Here is a 13,810-nt window from a genome sequence, read left to right on the forward strand (position 1 = left end):
GGGATTGATCTCACAGGGGTTTATTTTCCTTTTGAATTCATGTTTCAGATGATCTAATATTTCTTTAACCGTTTTCATAGCAAGAAAGAGTCTTTCATCTGAGGTTATAGTTGAATAATCTCTCTCCCTTGCTTTCCTAAATCTCTGTAAGATGTTTGTCACCTAACAGCTATGACTCCCTGTTTTTTTCAGCGCTTACTTTCCTTTTCTCCCAGCCTTCATGGAAATATTTTTGCTTAGAGAAAAGGATTATCCTACCTTCTTCCTTAGCAGACTCTATTGGACACATTAGTGCTTTCTGTCAAATGGTCTCAATGTAATTTATAATAATGGAGCTGCTCTGTCAATGATGCTCTATCCTCCCTGTGACGCAGGTAAATATTAACAACATACTGTGTTTTACAGAGGGGACAAAATGACATGCTGCAACCACAGCACCCTTTTACAGAAGCTCCATCCGGATTCACATAAGGCATCTTCTGGGCAGGCAAAAAATGTAAACTGAGAAACTGTCCTTCTGTCAAAGGTCTGCTTGGCATCTCAATCCTTGGACATGCAGGAAGCAACCCTTGATTATGCAGCCCTTGATCATGCAACTTGCAGCTCCAGATTGAAAGTAGAGCAGATGATTTGGGAAGGTGGATGTAAAGATGGCGTTGGGCTGCCTCAGTCTCTTTTTACGCCTTAGCCGCTGTGCACACAGCCGCTTCACAAGTGTGATTTAGAGCAGCCTGGTCATGATCTCACCTAATTGTGTGGCTAACGGCTCCAGAATAGGACCCTGTGATCAAAATGTCCGGAAACATGAGGTCATGACATCAAAAGGCCAGTTCCATAGTGAAAGTATGTCTTTCAGGTGCCGCTGACTTCAAAGCCCAGCAGTAAAACAAAGGAGAAATCTATATTTGGGGACCTTCATGAAAAGCATTACCATTTGCTGTTCATCAGAGGTACCAAAGCAGCTAGCAATTACAAAAAGAAAGAAAGAAAGAAAGAAAATTATCCAGCTCATGAATGTAATAAGTTTCAGGAAAAAGTACATTTTTTGCCACAGAGGTTAGTTAAATAATGTAACTGGGAATGTCATTGCTGATCTCTGCAATAACCTGCACAGAACTGCACAGACCTACAGTGGTAGCGAATGGCTGACTCTCCCAGGAAGGGTTTTGTTATCCTCATATTGCTTGACTTTTTTACACCACATCTGTGCTTGCTTCATCATTCTGCCATCTGCTTTAACAAAATACAGGCAAAGTATTTCAGAAAACAACCCCTCTACAATTTAAAATACTCCAACCCAGAGCACAGCCTTTACTTCTCACAAGCTGTAGTGCTTATTATCCTCTCCTCCTCCTCCTCCTCCTCCCTCAGCCACCCCACCACATGCATGATGAATTACATACGCGTACCAAGTGTGGAGAACACAGAATCCCATTGATTTTGCCACAATGTTTCTATTAAATGATATGAATGGTTATGCGCTTTACTACCCTGTGCAAATGTGTTTGCTGAAAGGTCAGAAATAGCAGGTCATTATCATTAAATTTTTAATTTTGGAACTCCCAATCAGACTTGTTTCCTGGTTGGTATCTTCTGCATATACACAACGTATAGCCGAGTGAAAGACTCTGATTGCTAAGGCATCGAAATAGCAGAGTATGAGCAGAGTAGTTTCAAGCACACACTCTGTATAGTCCAGTCAAAGTTTCTTCCTGGTGCAGCCGCACAAATCTCTTGGTAGCAGTAAACTCGCTGCACAGACTTCATTCCTGAACACATGTTCAAAGGTGATAAAATAAATGCAGATGGTTTCCCAAAACCTCAGTGGAGCGTTTTTTACTGTTACTAAATGGACTGTAAAAAAACTAGGGAAAAAATGGAGAAAATACAGTTTGACACAGACAGGCAATTTCAGAATAGCATTCGGTCGTTTGGGAGAAAAGCTAAACAAAATGTGTGTTTATAATGATCTATTGGCAAAACAGTATTGACAGAGCATCTGAGCTGCCTAATGGGAGTGAGTTTTAGAATACTCAAATTAAACTAGCATTGCGAGCTGAATATTTTGCTTAATTACTTAACACACATACAAAAAGGTTGGATAGGAACTTTGAATTCATTGTGCCGTGACTGAAGTTGACAATAAAACCATCCCCGGCTACAGTGAAAACAGGATTAGGCCTTAACAAATTTATTACAGGCTTTGTTTACAAACTTGTTACAAAATTATACAGCATCTTATGCGTACACAGGATTTACAAGAACGCGTAACTGATGTGTGCAATTGCTCTGCTCTCTGGTTGAGATCTGCAGGTTTTTCTTTGCTCAGGGCCTGATCCAGCTTCCACTGGAGAAGGTGAGAATTTTTCCATTGACTTTAGTGGAAACTGGATCAGATCCAGAGGGTAACACTTCCGTTCATTGTTATCCTGGGGTGGGAAAGAGGCAGCCGATCTAATAACCTTATGCACCATGCTTCTTTCTCATTTAATGTGTTTCAGATGACGGGCGCTGTATTTACTCTGATGCATTTTTGCTGGCTGCTTGTAAAATACTTGGTGCATTGATAAAGAGTCAAAGTCCAGTTCCTGTTACTGGATTTACAGTGGAAAATGACAAATTGTTTTCTTTGAACCTCCCTTGATTTTCAGTCAGCAGAAATAAAGGCATTAGAATCATCTCTGATGTTGTTTACATTGCTATAAACCTATATTTTCTCCCCCGTCTTCAGTAGAATTTATCTGGATTTACAGTGATGTGAACAAGCGTGGCATCCACACAGTAGCAACAAGGTAGTTTCCAATTAGTGGGATATAGGTTCTGTGAGCACCAGTGACTAACCAAGCTCAGTCAGTTTTCTAACTCCCTCTTATCATGTGAAGACAGATCTACCTGGCATATTGAAGCAAGGAGATCTCTAAAATTAATGATCCATGACAATATCTGCCCTCAGTTTCTCACAGCATCTGAAAATGATCTTTATTTGGGAATTAAGGGTGTAAAATTAGGTTTTTAACTTGCAAAATTTTTCAGCGGGACAGGACTCTGAAAAATATGCTTGTCCCTCCAAGCTGAAAAATTAGTAGGTAGGGATTATTTTTTCCCTGTTGAAGCTTAAATTTTCCTACTAGTAAAACTAGAAAAAGTTCTGTTGAGGATTTTTTTTTTTTTTAATGTTTGCCAAGGAAGGAGAATACAGGAGAAACTCTAGTCAGATCTGTCAGATACAGAGTTCCTCGTTATATTACATACACTCTTTCCTTTTAACAATTGCCTTGGTATTGAACCTCTGAAGTTATTATTGCTTGAAGCAAAGTTAGGGTTTAGTTCTGTGAGGTGATGATATTTCCTGTGAGGTAAATACTCTGGCCTCATGTTGAAAGTTGAGATGGTTCTCAAAACCTTTGTTTATGGCCTCCCCTGCAGAATTATACCTACACACTCCAGCCTGGCTTTCACAGTCACTGCTAGTCCAGTGCTTGGCCTCATGAAAACCTGTCCCATTCTCTGGTGGTTTTATGATGTGTAACACTCTCTGTAAGGCGTTAGGGGAGACCATCCAATTTGCTGCCTCTGATGACCTGTTGCAGTTTTGACGTTGGTTCTCCAGTAGCAAAAACTCTATGAACAAAGGCATCCTGCAACCTTGCTTTTGAGTGCTCTGATCTCATTCTCATTTGCAATGCTGAACACGCTACAACAGTGAAAGCCGTACTGTAAAAAGCTAAGACCACTACAGCTGTAATGCTTTTTGAATGGCTGGCATTTTTCAGCCCTGACTGTGTGTTAAGATCTAGCTAGACACAGATAACATATGCAGTCCAATCTTAATTCTGTTGATATCCATGACAAGACTCTCATTTACTTTTATGGGAGTGGGATCTCATCCAGGGCATTATACAGCTAATGTATAATAGACTATCTCTTCAAGTAGTGTAATTATTACTGTTCCCAGCGGAGCTACACGACAATACAAAGAAGAGTTTGAGGTATATATATGCTATTACATTTGTCTGTCCTAAGTAACAACTCACCTGTATAATTGGAGAACTTCATTGTAATTATGGACTACCTGGATTTAAGTCACCATACTGCTCAAAAAGATATATTATTTCATGTCCCTGTGAAAGCCACTGGGTTTGTTGAGCAGTTCTACACATTTTTCCCTCTGTGAAAAATGGAGAATGGATTGCTGAGGAGAACAGCTTCGTACGGGTGTGCGGCTTTGATATCCATGCCAAGATATCTTTCTTTACTACAATTTGCAAGCCAAGGGCTCTTTTAATGTTAAGACACCACCGGATTTATTCCTACTTTAAAAACTCAGACAGAGAGGAATGATGCAGCAATGCAAACAGAAGATAATTGATTCATGTGAGGAGGAAGAGGCTGATCATAACAAATAGTAAATTCTGAAGAAATCATCTTTTATGTATTATATTAATGATCAGTTTAGATTGGTTCTTGGCTTCAGTAAGTTTCTACTACAAATATTTTAGATTTTTTTCATATTTTTTCTATGACGAACTGGCAGCGTTAGAAACAGTTGCAAAACAAGTGTGCTTCAAAAACATAAATGAAAGATTATTAGCAGTCATTCTGAAATGCTAACAGAGGGAAAATGGTCATTTCACTGGCAAAACAGGCATAATACACAGAAATTGTATCTTATGGCTACTTGATGCCTGAAACATTGACATCATCTGCAGGCTACAACACGCAATTTGGTCCATTTTGTTTTGGTGGTGAGGAGTCAATACTGCATCCAAATAATTGTGAATGTATAGATTGGGGAATATAAATATGTACACAAGTCTTGACATTGATCTGATTTTTAACAAGTTTACTAAATGACAGTCACTGGCTTGACAATACTGAATGAAAAATACTGATTTTACACAGATTTTACAGTAAGGTTACGGTATGCTGCCGACAAGCAGTGTCACAAACATAGTCTAAAAAAAACCCGGAGTTGCCCACAGCAGAGGCACACACCCTTTGCTCTTGTTTATTGAGAGAGAAAGCTTATATACTGTAGATTTGCTGAAGTTTAATAAATAAGGTCAACTTATAATATATAAAACAATATAAACATTTATATGCTACATGCATATCATATAATTTAAAGTAATAATTTATATAGCAAAGAGATGCAGATTTATGTTCTTCCTATTTTCCTTGACAACGCACACACGCAGGAGGTGTCTATTCTTATCCATCTCCAGCCTACCAGTTTATTATTTTCTGAAGTTAGTGCTCTAACATAAGTTTGGGATGTCTTGCATTGGGAGTTCCAGTGCTTGTCATCAATGCCACGGCAGCCATTTTTTACAGGCTTGGCTTCTTTACACCTCGTTTCATAAAAGTATTGCTTAACTGGAGAGTTGCCTGTTTTAATTTCTCCCAGCACAGTCACCTGGTGTCCTCTAATGTCGATCGCAGATGATTTGTCCGTGACCCATAAACTTTCACTGTCACAAACGGAATATTCCCCTCGGTGGCTCTTGTGCTCCGCGTACCTTTTCCGCCGGGAGGTTCTGTTCACCACCACCGAATTTCCAATATAATCCTCCATGAGGTACAGTGGCGGCGGTTCCAGCGGCGTGTTGTCACTCAAGAGGACTCGGGGAGAGTTGTAGCGTCTCTGCTGCCTTAAGAGGTCTGTATCCATTGAGATAACTGGCTGGAAGTCTGATTTCACATTTTCATCTCCATCCATGTCTTGCTGAGTGTCTGCTTTCTGCACTGTGTTTTGATAGTTTTCCTTAATATCTACCATCTGCTTAGAAAGCTTGTTTTTCAAAATGTCTGCCTGAATGAGTTTAATAATAAGAGAATTTATTGAATCTTCTGGCAAACTCCTTTGATCCATGTTGGTAGACTGGATGCCACGAAGGTAAGCGAGAAATATCACATAAAACAAGATGGACATCACCTTGTTCACCTGTAAGATCTGCAAAGAAACAGAAAGTCAACATAAAAATAATTAAATAAGGAAGTTTACTAGAAACTGCAGACATGAAAATTCAGATTTGTTTTTAACATGTCTTACATCTTCTGCACGTTATAGATACAGATAGGTTATGTGTTTCTTTTAAGATAATTTTTCACTATATTTTATAATGAATGCAACAGTTTTCTGACTTTTTTTCCAGTGTTTCATCTATATTTCATGCACTTTTCAGGATGACCTCGCTTTTCCTCTTTCCATGTATAGTAGCAGATACATGAGTTAGGTCCTTTCTCTACAGAGGTAGGTCACTACTCTTGGGATAGTATGTCCAGGTCTTGGCAGCAGAGAGAGGCCGAATTACTTTCACAGAATCTATTCTACAGAGTGGTTTAGTTTCAAAATTGCAAGATTATGCAGAGTAGCAGATTATCTAATGGTGTAAAATGAAGAAGTTCTGACTTTGCTAAGTGTTGTCATTTTTTATGTGTTGACATCTCATGTATCCCTCAAATTCCTATTCATCAAACGGCTTGTGTTTAACTTTACCCTACGAGCATCATCATATACAGGGAAATAAATACTGTGTTTCAATAGGTCTTTCTCTCTCTGTCTGGTGCTGTAAGGGAAAGTATTCTTGAAGGAAAAGGATGCAGTCAAGCAGCAAAGTGAGGTTTCTTATATTTTGAACTTCAGAAAGCAGCATTTAGACTTCTGTAATACAAGTGAGAAGTTCAGATGGATGCACAGACCATTTCGTACTGATTGTTTTCAGGGTTGGGGCCTGGGATGATTTTTTTTTTGTTGTTTTTAATGAAGTTCCTTCATTACATTTATATGAAGTGAAGCAAAACTGATTGTATCAGAAATATTCAAGGACAGATGGAGGACCTCCCCCTGCAAAACTGAAGAATCTTCTTCCAAAAGATCAACATGAACTCAAGATCAAGATTTTGAAAACTGGACCTAAAAGTGTGCTTCTTCTCTGTACTGTACTTTGCTATGAACTGCTCTATATGGATTCTTGTACTGTCCTTGTAATTCTAGCTTATGAGCATCTTCTAGAAGTTAATTTGTCATTTCTGGCTAAATGTTTCTGTCATCCTGCTTGTGTAGTTGAGAACTGTGAACATTCATCTAAGGAGGTGATTTTTTTTCCTTGTGGATACTTGCATATTTTATATTTGCATTTATATTTAAATTAAATTAGTTTTCAATATAAAATACTAAATCATGGAAGCAAACCATCACTTCAAAGCACACATATTTTAATGAAATTGTTGCTTAAGTGGATTGAAGGAGACAGTATTAAACTCATGTTAGAGCAATCACATACCATATGGGAAACCCTGCTTCAGGTGACTCAAAGCAGCCTTAAACTCATGTACTGCAAACACATCCACTGTATGTCAGACCACTAGCACTCTGGAATGAAGGTACAGAGTTACAGAACACAGAACAAATGGAGTTGGAAGGATCCCTAGAAGATCATCTAGTCCAATTCCATTGCTCAAAGTAGGGTCGGCTAGAGCAGCTTGCACAGGGCTATGCCCAATCAGGTTTTGACTATCTCCATGGATGGACACTCCACAATGCCTCTAGACAACCTGTCCCAGTGTTTGGCCATCCTCACAGTAAAAAACCAAAGCAAAACAACGTTTCAGTATTATTTCCTATATCTCAATTTATGCCCATTGCCTCTTGTTCTTTCTTGCAACACCCCTGAGAAGAGCCTGGCTCTATCTTTTTCCTCCCTCCTATCAGGTATTTCTTCTTTGATGAGATACCCCTGAGCCTTTTCTTTTCCAGGCTGAGCAGCCCCAGCTTTCCCAGCCTCTCCTCATATGACAGATGCCCCAGTCCCTTAATCATCTTTCTGGACTTTTTCCTGTATGTCCATGTCTCTCCCGTACTGGGGACCCCAGAACTGGACACAGCACACCAGATGTGGCCTCACCAGTGCTGAGTTGAGGGAAAGGATCCCCTCCCTCAACCTGCTGGTGACATTCTGGGTACTTTGTGTTTTTCCCAGAAGAAACTACGAAGAAATCAAACCTCTTAAACAGAAAGTTTTCCACTTCTTCAAATCGCCATTTTCTGTTTAAGAAGGCAAACCATTTTCTATTCAAGAAGGCAAAGAAAAAAAAAAACAGAAAAAAGTTTTACAGAAGAATCCTCTATCCACTTTAAGCAAAACTCCTTTCAACGACAGTGAGTCCCCACTTCATAGTTTGGAACTGCAGCAAAATCAGAGCTACCCTCTGTGGATGTGTGATCTGTCCTTTTATGGACAAGAAATGTGTTTTCTCCATTCTCAGTTTGTCACAGTATGAGTTCACCTAAATCTAGACTGTTGCTTGCAGCAATGTTATGCTTTGGAAAAAAAAGAAATCTCAGATTTTCAGTTACCATACAATTACTGTCATACCTAAATAAATACTAAATTAATGTAGATAGATCTCAGAGCCCAGACTGTTCTGTATAAAAAGACCTTTTCCTGTGCAATTTGGCCTTCCCTCAGTAAATTATGTGCTTTGAAAACCAGTAAAAATATTATAAAACAGATGCCATTCAGGAGATTTCTTACAACACTCAGAAGGGCTAACCCACACGCAGTATGACACACAAGTCCATAGGATGGTGAGCAAAGCTCTGACAATGCTCAGCTCAAAAGCTGAAAGCATTATTCATGCCAACATGCAGCTGCATGTAATCACTAGTCTGCTTAGTTTCAAAACTAAGTGGCACTAGCAAAATATACAAGTTGGAGCAGGTGATGAGGTGGGAAAAGTAAGACTGGAGTTCCTGCAGACTCTCTTTAATATCATGCTGCACACAAAAATGAAGGGCTAGGCACCTCAGAATGAGAGCCATTCAAATAAACTATTTTTCTTCTCCATGGACGAACACCGTTAATGGAAAAAAATGTTTAAGAGTATTTTAACCTAAAGTAAAATATCTTGTGAATTTGATGGAAAGGCTGTTAAACTACTCTCAAATTTGACTTGTAGTTTGATTTGTACTTGGGAAATTATTTGCTGCAAAATTAAAAATGTTTCAGAACTAATCTTTACATTTTTCTGGGATTTTTGGTGTGCAAAATTTGGAAAGAAAATACAAACACTTTGATGCGATTACAGTTTTCAGGGAGTTCCTCCAAGGCAGTTCACATAGGAGGTTCATAAGTTGTGTGTTCAGAAATTCCAGTCCATGACTTGAACTTGTCAGGCTGCCCGTGAAGTCCAGCACCTCAGAATATGCCTAAGGCACTATTCTAGCTAGGAGAAATGGACATCACTAGGATACTGCAGCTGGTTGATGGCCTTGCCTCTATTTTGAGTATAAGAAAACCCAAAAGTGTATTGGTTTGCAGGGCTGGGCAATATTGCTTTTGATAAATGGCTCTTTGGCCAAAATGTCTTTGTGTCTGTCTAAATTGAGGATAATTTGCAATTTGTACTTTTTACTTACTTTTTTTTTTGTTATTGTTAAACCAATTCAAAGGAAAGAAAAATGTAAAACAATGAAATGTTTATGTTTTCATATTTTCAAAGCAAATCATTCTCATGTTGCTGGACATGCTTCAAAAGTTACACAATGTAATTCACAAAAGAGAAAAAGTGCTTACTCAATATAGCGAGTGAGTATCTAGTGAGTAAGTTATCTATAGAGGAAACTTACACACAGAGGCAGATTTCAACAGAGGTATCCTGTCTAAAAGACTGACCTAACTTCCAGGCTCTTGGGGCACAGGTTTGTATGGACCTTAGCAGAAGCTACTCCAGTACAAGTACCAATAGCTCATTCTTCGGCCTTTTGGATAATGGTATAAAAATTCCCCAAGAATTTAGTCGTTGACATAAAATTTTCTGTTTTCTCATTAAAAATTCTTAAAATTAAAATGGTTCATTTCAGGTAGAAAGACAGATTTTGTTCAAGCCAAACTTTTTCTAGTTAGCTGCATATTGTGAGATCTTTTTTGTTGTTGCTGTTCTTCAAGGTTCTTCTTGAAACTTTCCACATGTAAATCCCTGAAAAGATCCATTTTAGCTGTCTTTGTGGACTGTTTGCAGTCAAGTAAGTGTGATGAATGATCCTGTGAATGGACAAAATACTATTTACACTGCTGCAGGAAGTACAGACTACATTACTATATTTGGGGCCTGGGTCTGGGCATAGGCAAGCATTTCCATGGTGAGCGCAGAAAAAGACCCCAGCCCAGCAGCATGCTCCCTAGTCCAGTATCGGCTGAAGTATTGTTATTAGATACGAATATAGATCACCATAATCGGTGACTGTTTCCACTTCATTTCTGCCTGATATCTGATTGCACTAGAGTATTAAGACTTAAATGGGTCTTCAGTATATATTGGATACATAGCACACATCCATTTGAATGAGTATAATCATTTTACTGTGCAGTACCTACTACATACCTGTACTACTAGAAGCCATGTGGTTGTAGAACAGTTTAGATGTAGTGTGAATCCAGAACTGATCCATATCAATTGGATTCACACCAAAAGGTAGCCCTTGTTGACCTATCAGTTTATGGAAAACTCATCATTTGACTGAGGACTCAGTGGCAGATGTCACCCAATTCCTTTTCTATTCCATATATTGGGAGTTCAGCAAGGGCTGCTGACATATTCCAGAAAGCTGTTTTTCCTGAGCTGCTGAAAAAATTTGGACCAGCTCTGCTTTTGTGCTGTGCTATTCTGTGTGTCCTTCTAGATGTTGGGATGCACCTTTGATGCTTTGAGGTCCTGCTAGAGATAATTAAAAAGGGGGCAGAGGATACATGGCTCTCAAATCAGCCTTTAAATGTGCTCAGAAAACACTCTGTTATGTGCAATTTGAAAAAGCACTGGACATCAAGGTAGGAAAACATGTTAGTCTCTTTGAGTCGGTCCCTTTGCATACTGCTAGTACCCCTTTACTCAGAGATACTACCCTGACTTTCAAAAGTGATTGCAAACATGGCAACAGAAGCAAAGATCATTAAAGGAACAAGGAGTAGAACTAAGTGACAATTAGGCATTATGAATGGTCCAGAGGGTTTGTGGGAGCACACATCACAGCATGGCAGGAAAAACAGCATATCCTGATAATATAGAGCCAGCTGTTAATTTGCACTGACTTTGAGATTGCTGACATTTGTAGCACAGCGGGTAAAACCAAACACCATAGAAAAGAAAAGCTCATGCATTGCAAAGTTGTTTGATCTTTCAACTGTACCTTAGTTTTACTCTATTTTAATGGTTTGTATTCCTCCCTATCACTGCGGTGTTACCAGGGTATTAATGCTGTCTAATCTAGGTGTCTCAGAGAAGGCCTAAATTTAGGAGAAGTAAACAAGCTTACCTCTTGCTTTCATCAATAAATTAAATCCCCAATAGACTCTGGCAAATCGCTCTCTGCTCTTTTCAGACTCAACACTTTACGTAGTATTGGAAAGCTTTGTTTAGATTCGTTTTGTTTAAAAAAAAAAAAAATCCACATTTTTTTTATCAGTCTCTGAACAGTCTACACAACTGATGACCGAAGTGTCATTTAATATGCTCTGTGAAAATAATGAAATTTTAGTACTGGGAGATACTGCCTAAGTATTTACTTTTAAGCTATTGCTAAGAAGAACTGGAATAGAAGGAAAAGTGACTGGCGAATTTTACGTTCAGCATTGTAATACCCGACATGATTTATGTAAGTCAGCTTGAAGTATTTGGCACTTTCTGAAAAATTTAAGAGCAGCTTTTGTTCTTCAGACTGAGCAACTAACGATCATTTCTGGTGGCTGACAGCTTATTCAGGCTTTTGCCAAAGACGACAGTGTAATTATTCTCATTGCTTGCTAAGCACTGTTTTCACGAACTCACAGAAAGCAACAAGTAGCAGAATGCTCTGTTGATTCCCTCATCCTAATAACTACGTTGAGAAGAAATACAGCCCTTCTCCTCTGTGCTTAGGGGGACAGTGAAAAGGTACAGAACAAGAAAAATATCACTGCATTCTGAATATTCAGATATGAAATAATTGCATATGAAAATTTGCACTGTGTTTAAGAATAGTAATCAGCTATTTGTATAATATGTGCCTGCAGAAGAATTTATTAAGGTAGATTGTTGTGGAGTGCTGAATGCCCCTAGAGATGCTATGACCCTCCTGAACATTTTCACTTCTCAAGATACAGAAATTTCAACACATACGGATTGAAGCTAAAGCTTTAAGAGCCAGACCCACTAGGAAGCCGAAGCATTCAGAGACAAAATCAAGTGGGACTGAGTTATGGCAGCTCTAAGTGTTAACCCTCCCATCCTCAGGGCCAACCAAACCATAAGTGAAGGAATTTGAAACTAATGCATTCCTCTTGCAGATGGGCTGGGGAGTGTGGCTACACATCGTACCTGAGGATGAGGCCATCAAAGTTTCTTAAGTCTCTGCAGCAGGTCACTTGCTTTTAATCATGCATTACTCAAGGCCTTTTTCAAAAGAGAAGACACATCTGAGCACTGAGCCTCAATAGCCTCCAGTGAACAGTATATACCTAATCTCTTATGGAAATTGAGTTCAGCCTACTGAGTCACTGACATTTCCTTTTCCTCTTTAAATGATTGGCTGAGTAAAGCACAGCAAGACAGCTGTTCACCCAAGTATGAAAAACTCATCCACACTTCTAACCAATCTACATTACTATTTATGATTACCGTTGTGACCATGACCCTACAAGTCATTGAGGACAGCTTTTCCAACTGGTGACATCTTTCCGAGGGACAGTTTTGTGATAATACATCTGCTGCAAGGAGCAATCTGTTTTCTGAACAGTTAAATGTGCTGTAGAACTGCGGCAATGTCCACTCATTTCAGACACAGCTGATTGCAACAGCATGTGTGTCTACATTTGATCTTTCCACAAATACATCTTTTTGGAGATCAAACTGTGACCGTCTTACACATACCTGCCCGTTTCCAAGAGAAAGGTCAGGAGCAGTTCCTCGATGCTTACCTCACTACTTGGAACAGCAGCTGCTTCTCACACCTTGTGCAAAGTTAATTCTGTTAGGTTTTGGCCCCACACCTTCCTCCCCCGCCACCGACGTCGTCTGGAGTTCAGGGCACTCAAGACCCCCCTGGAGGCATTTGACACTCCCCAGCATCCTCTAGCAATCCCACTGAGGGACTCGACTATTAATAATGTCCAGTACAGTATCAACTGCACTAGCTACATCCCCAGGTCTATAATCAACTACAGAAGTAGGCAGGCTTTCCTCAGTCTCAACTAGGTCTTTTTCTATTTTGATTCCTTTCCTCACTGATATTTTTGTGACATGATATTTACACCTGTCTGTCTCTGCTCATACTGCCATAGTGTAATTTTGCATTAACCATTTGAATAATTAATCTGCGTATTGAGAAGGTCAGGGCAACTGTTTGGGAGGCTGGGATGCTTATTTCTCTGATTTTTGGAAGAGTTTGATCAAGTCAAAATCTCTGTTCATTACTTTCTACATCTGCAAAGTAAGGAACTCAATGGAATGGTGTTGGGGTTTTATTACCCTAGATATATGCCCTGACATCCTCTTGTTTCTCTCTCAAAGAGCTGGCTGTTGTTGCCCTACGAAGAGAGCAAAAGTAAAGATTTCCTCTCTCCACACAAGGCACGATAGCATTGCAGTACGATGCCCTGAGATGCCTGTTTTGAGAGTAACAAGGCATCTTAACAAATATATTTCCATAAATGTTCTCAGTGTAAATCATCCTGTTTTCTTTTACCATTCTCATGTCACTGATATTTGGGCATTCCATAAGCATTTATCTTGTTAATACTGACAAAGTAGGAAGAGTGCCATTGTTCCTATTTTA

The 13,810-nt window shown here is 39.2% G+C and overlaps 1 protein-coding gene across 1 annotated transcript in view; it reads right to left on the reverse strand.

Annotated features, from left to right (window-relative positions):
• Window positions 1-2,143: 2,143 nt before the first annotated feature.
• Window positions 2,144-13,810, reverse strand: part of NTF3 (neurotrophin 3) — a 56,436-nt gene continuing 44,769 nt past the window's right edge. The window contains exon 2 of the mRNA XM_054812686.1: window positions 2,144-5,953. Within this exon, the coding sequence (XP_054668661.1) occupies window positions 5,159-5,953 (795 nt within the window). The 3' untranslated portion in view covers window positions 2,144-5,158. The remainder of the gene's footprint in view (window positions 5,954-13,810) is intronic.

This window comes from Grus americana, chromosome 1 (genome assembly GCF_028858705.1).
Source record: "Grus americana isolate bGruAme1 chromosome 1, bGruAme1.mat, whole genome shotgun sequence".
Lineage (NCBI taxonomy): Eukaryota > Metazoa > Chordata > Aves > Gruiformes > Gruidae > Grus > Grus americana.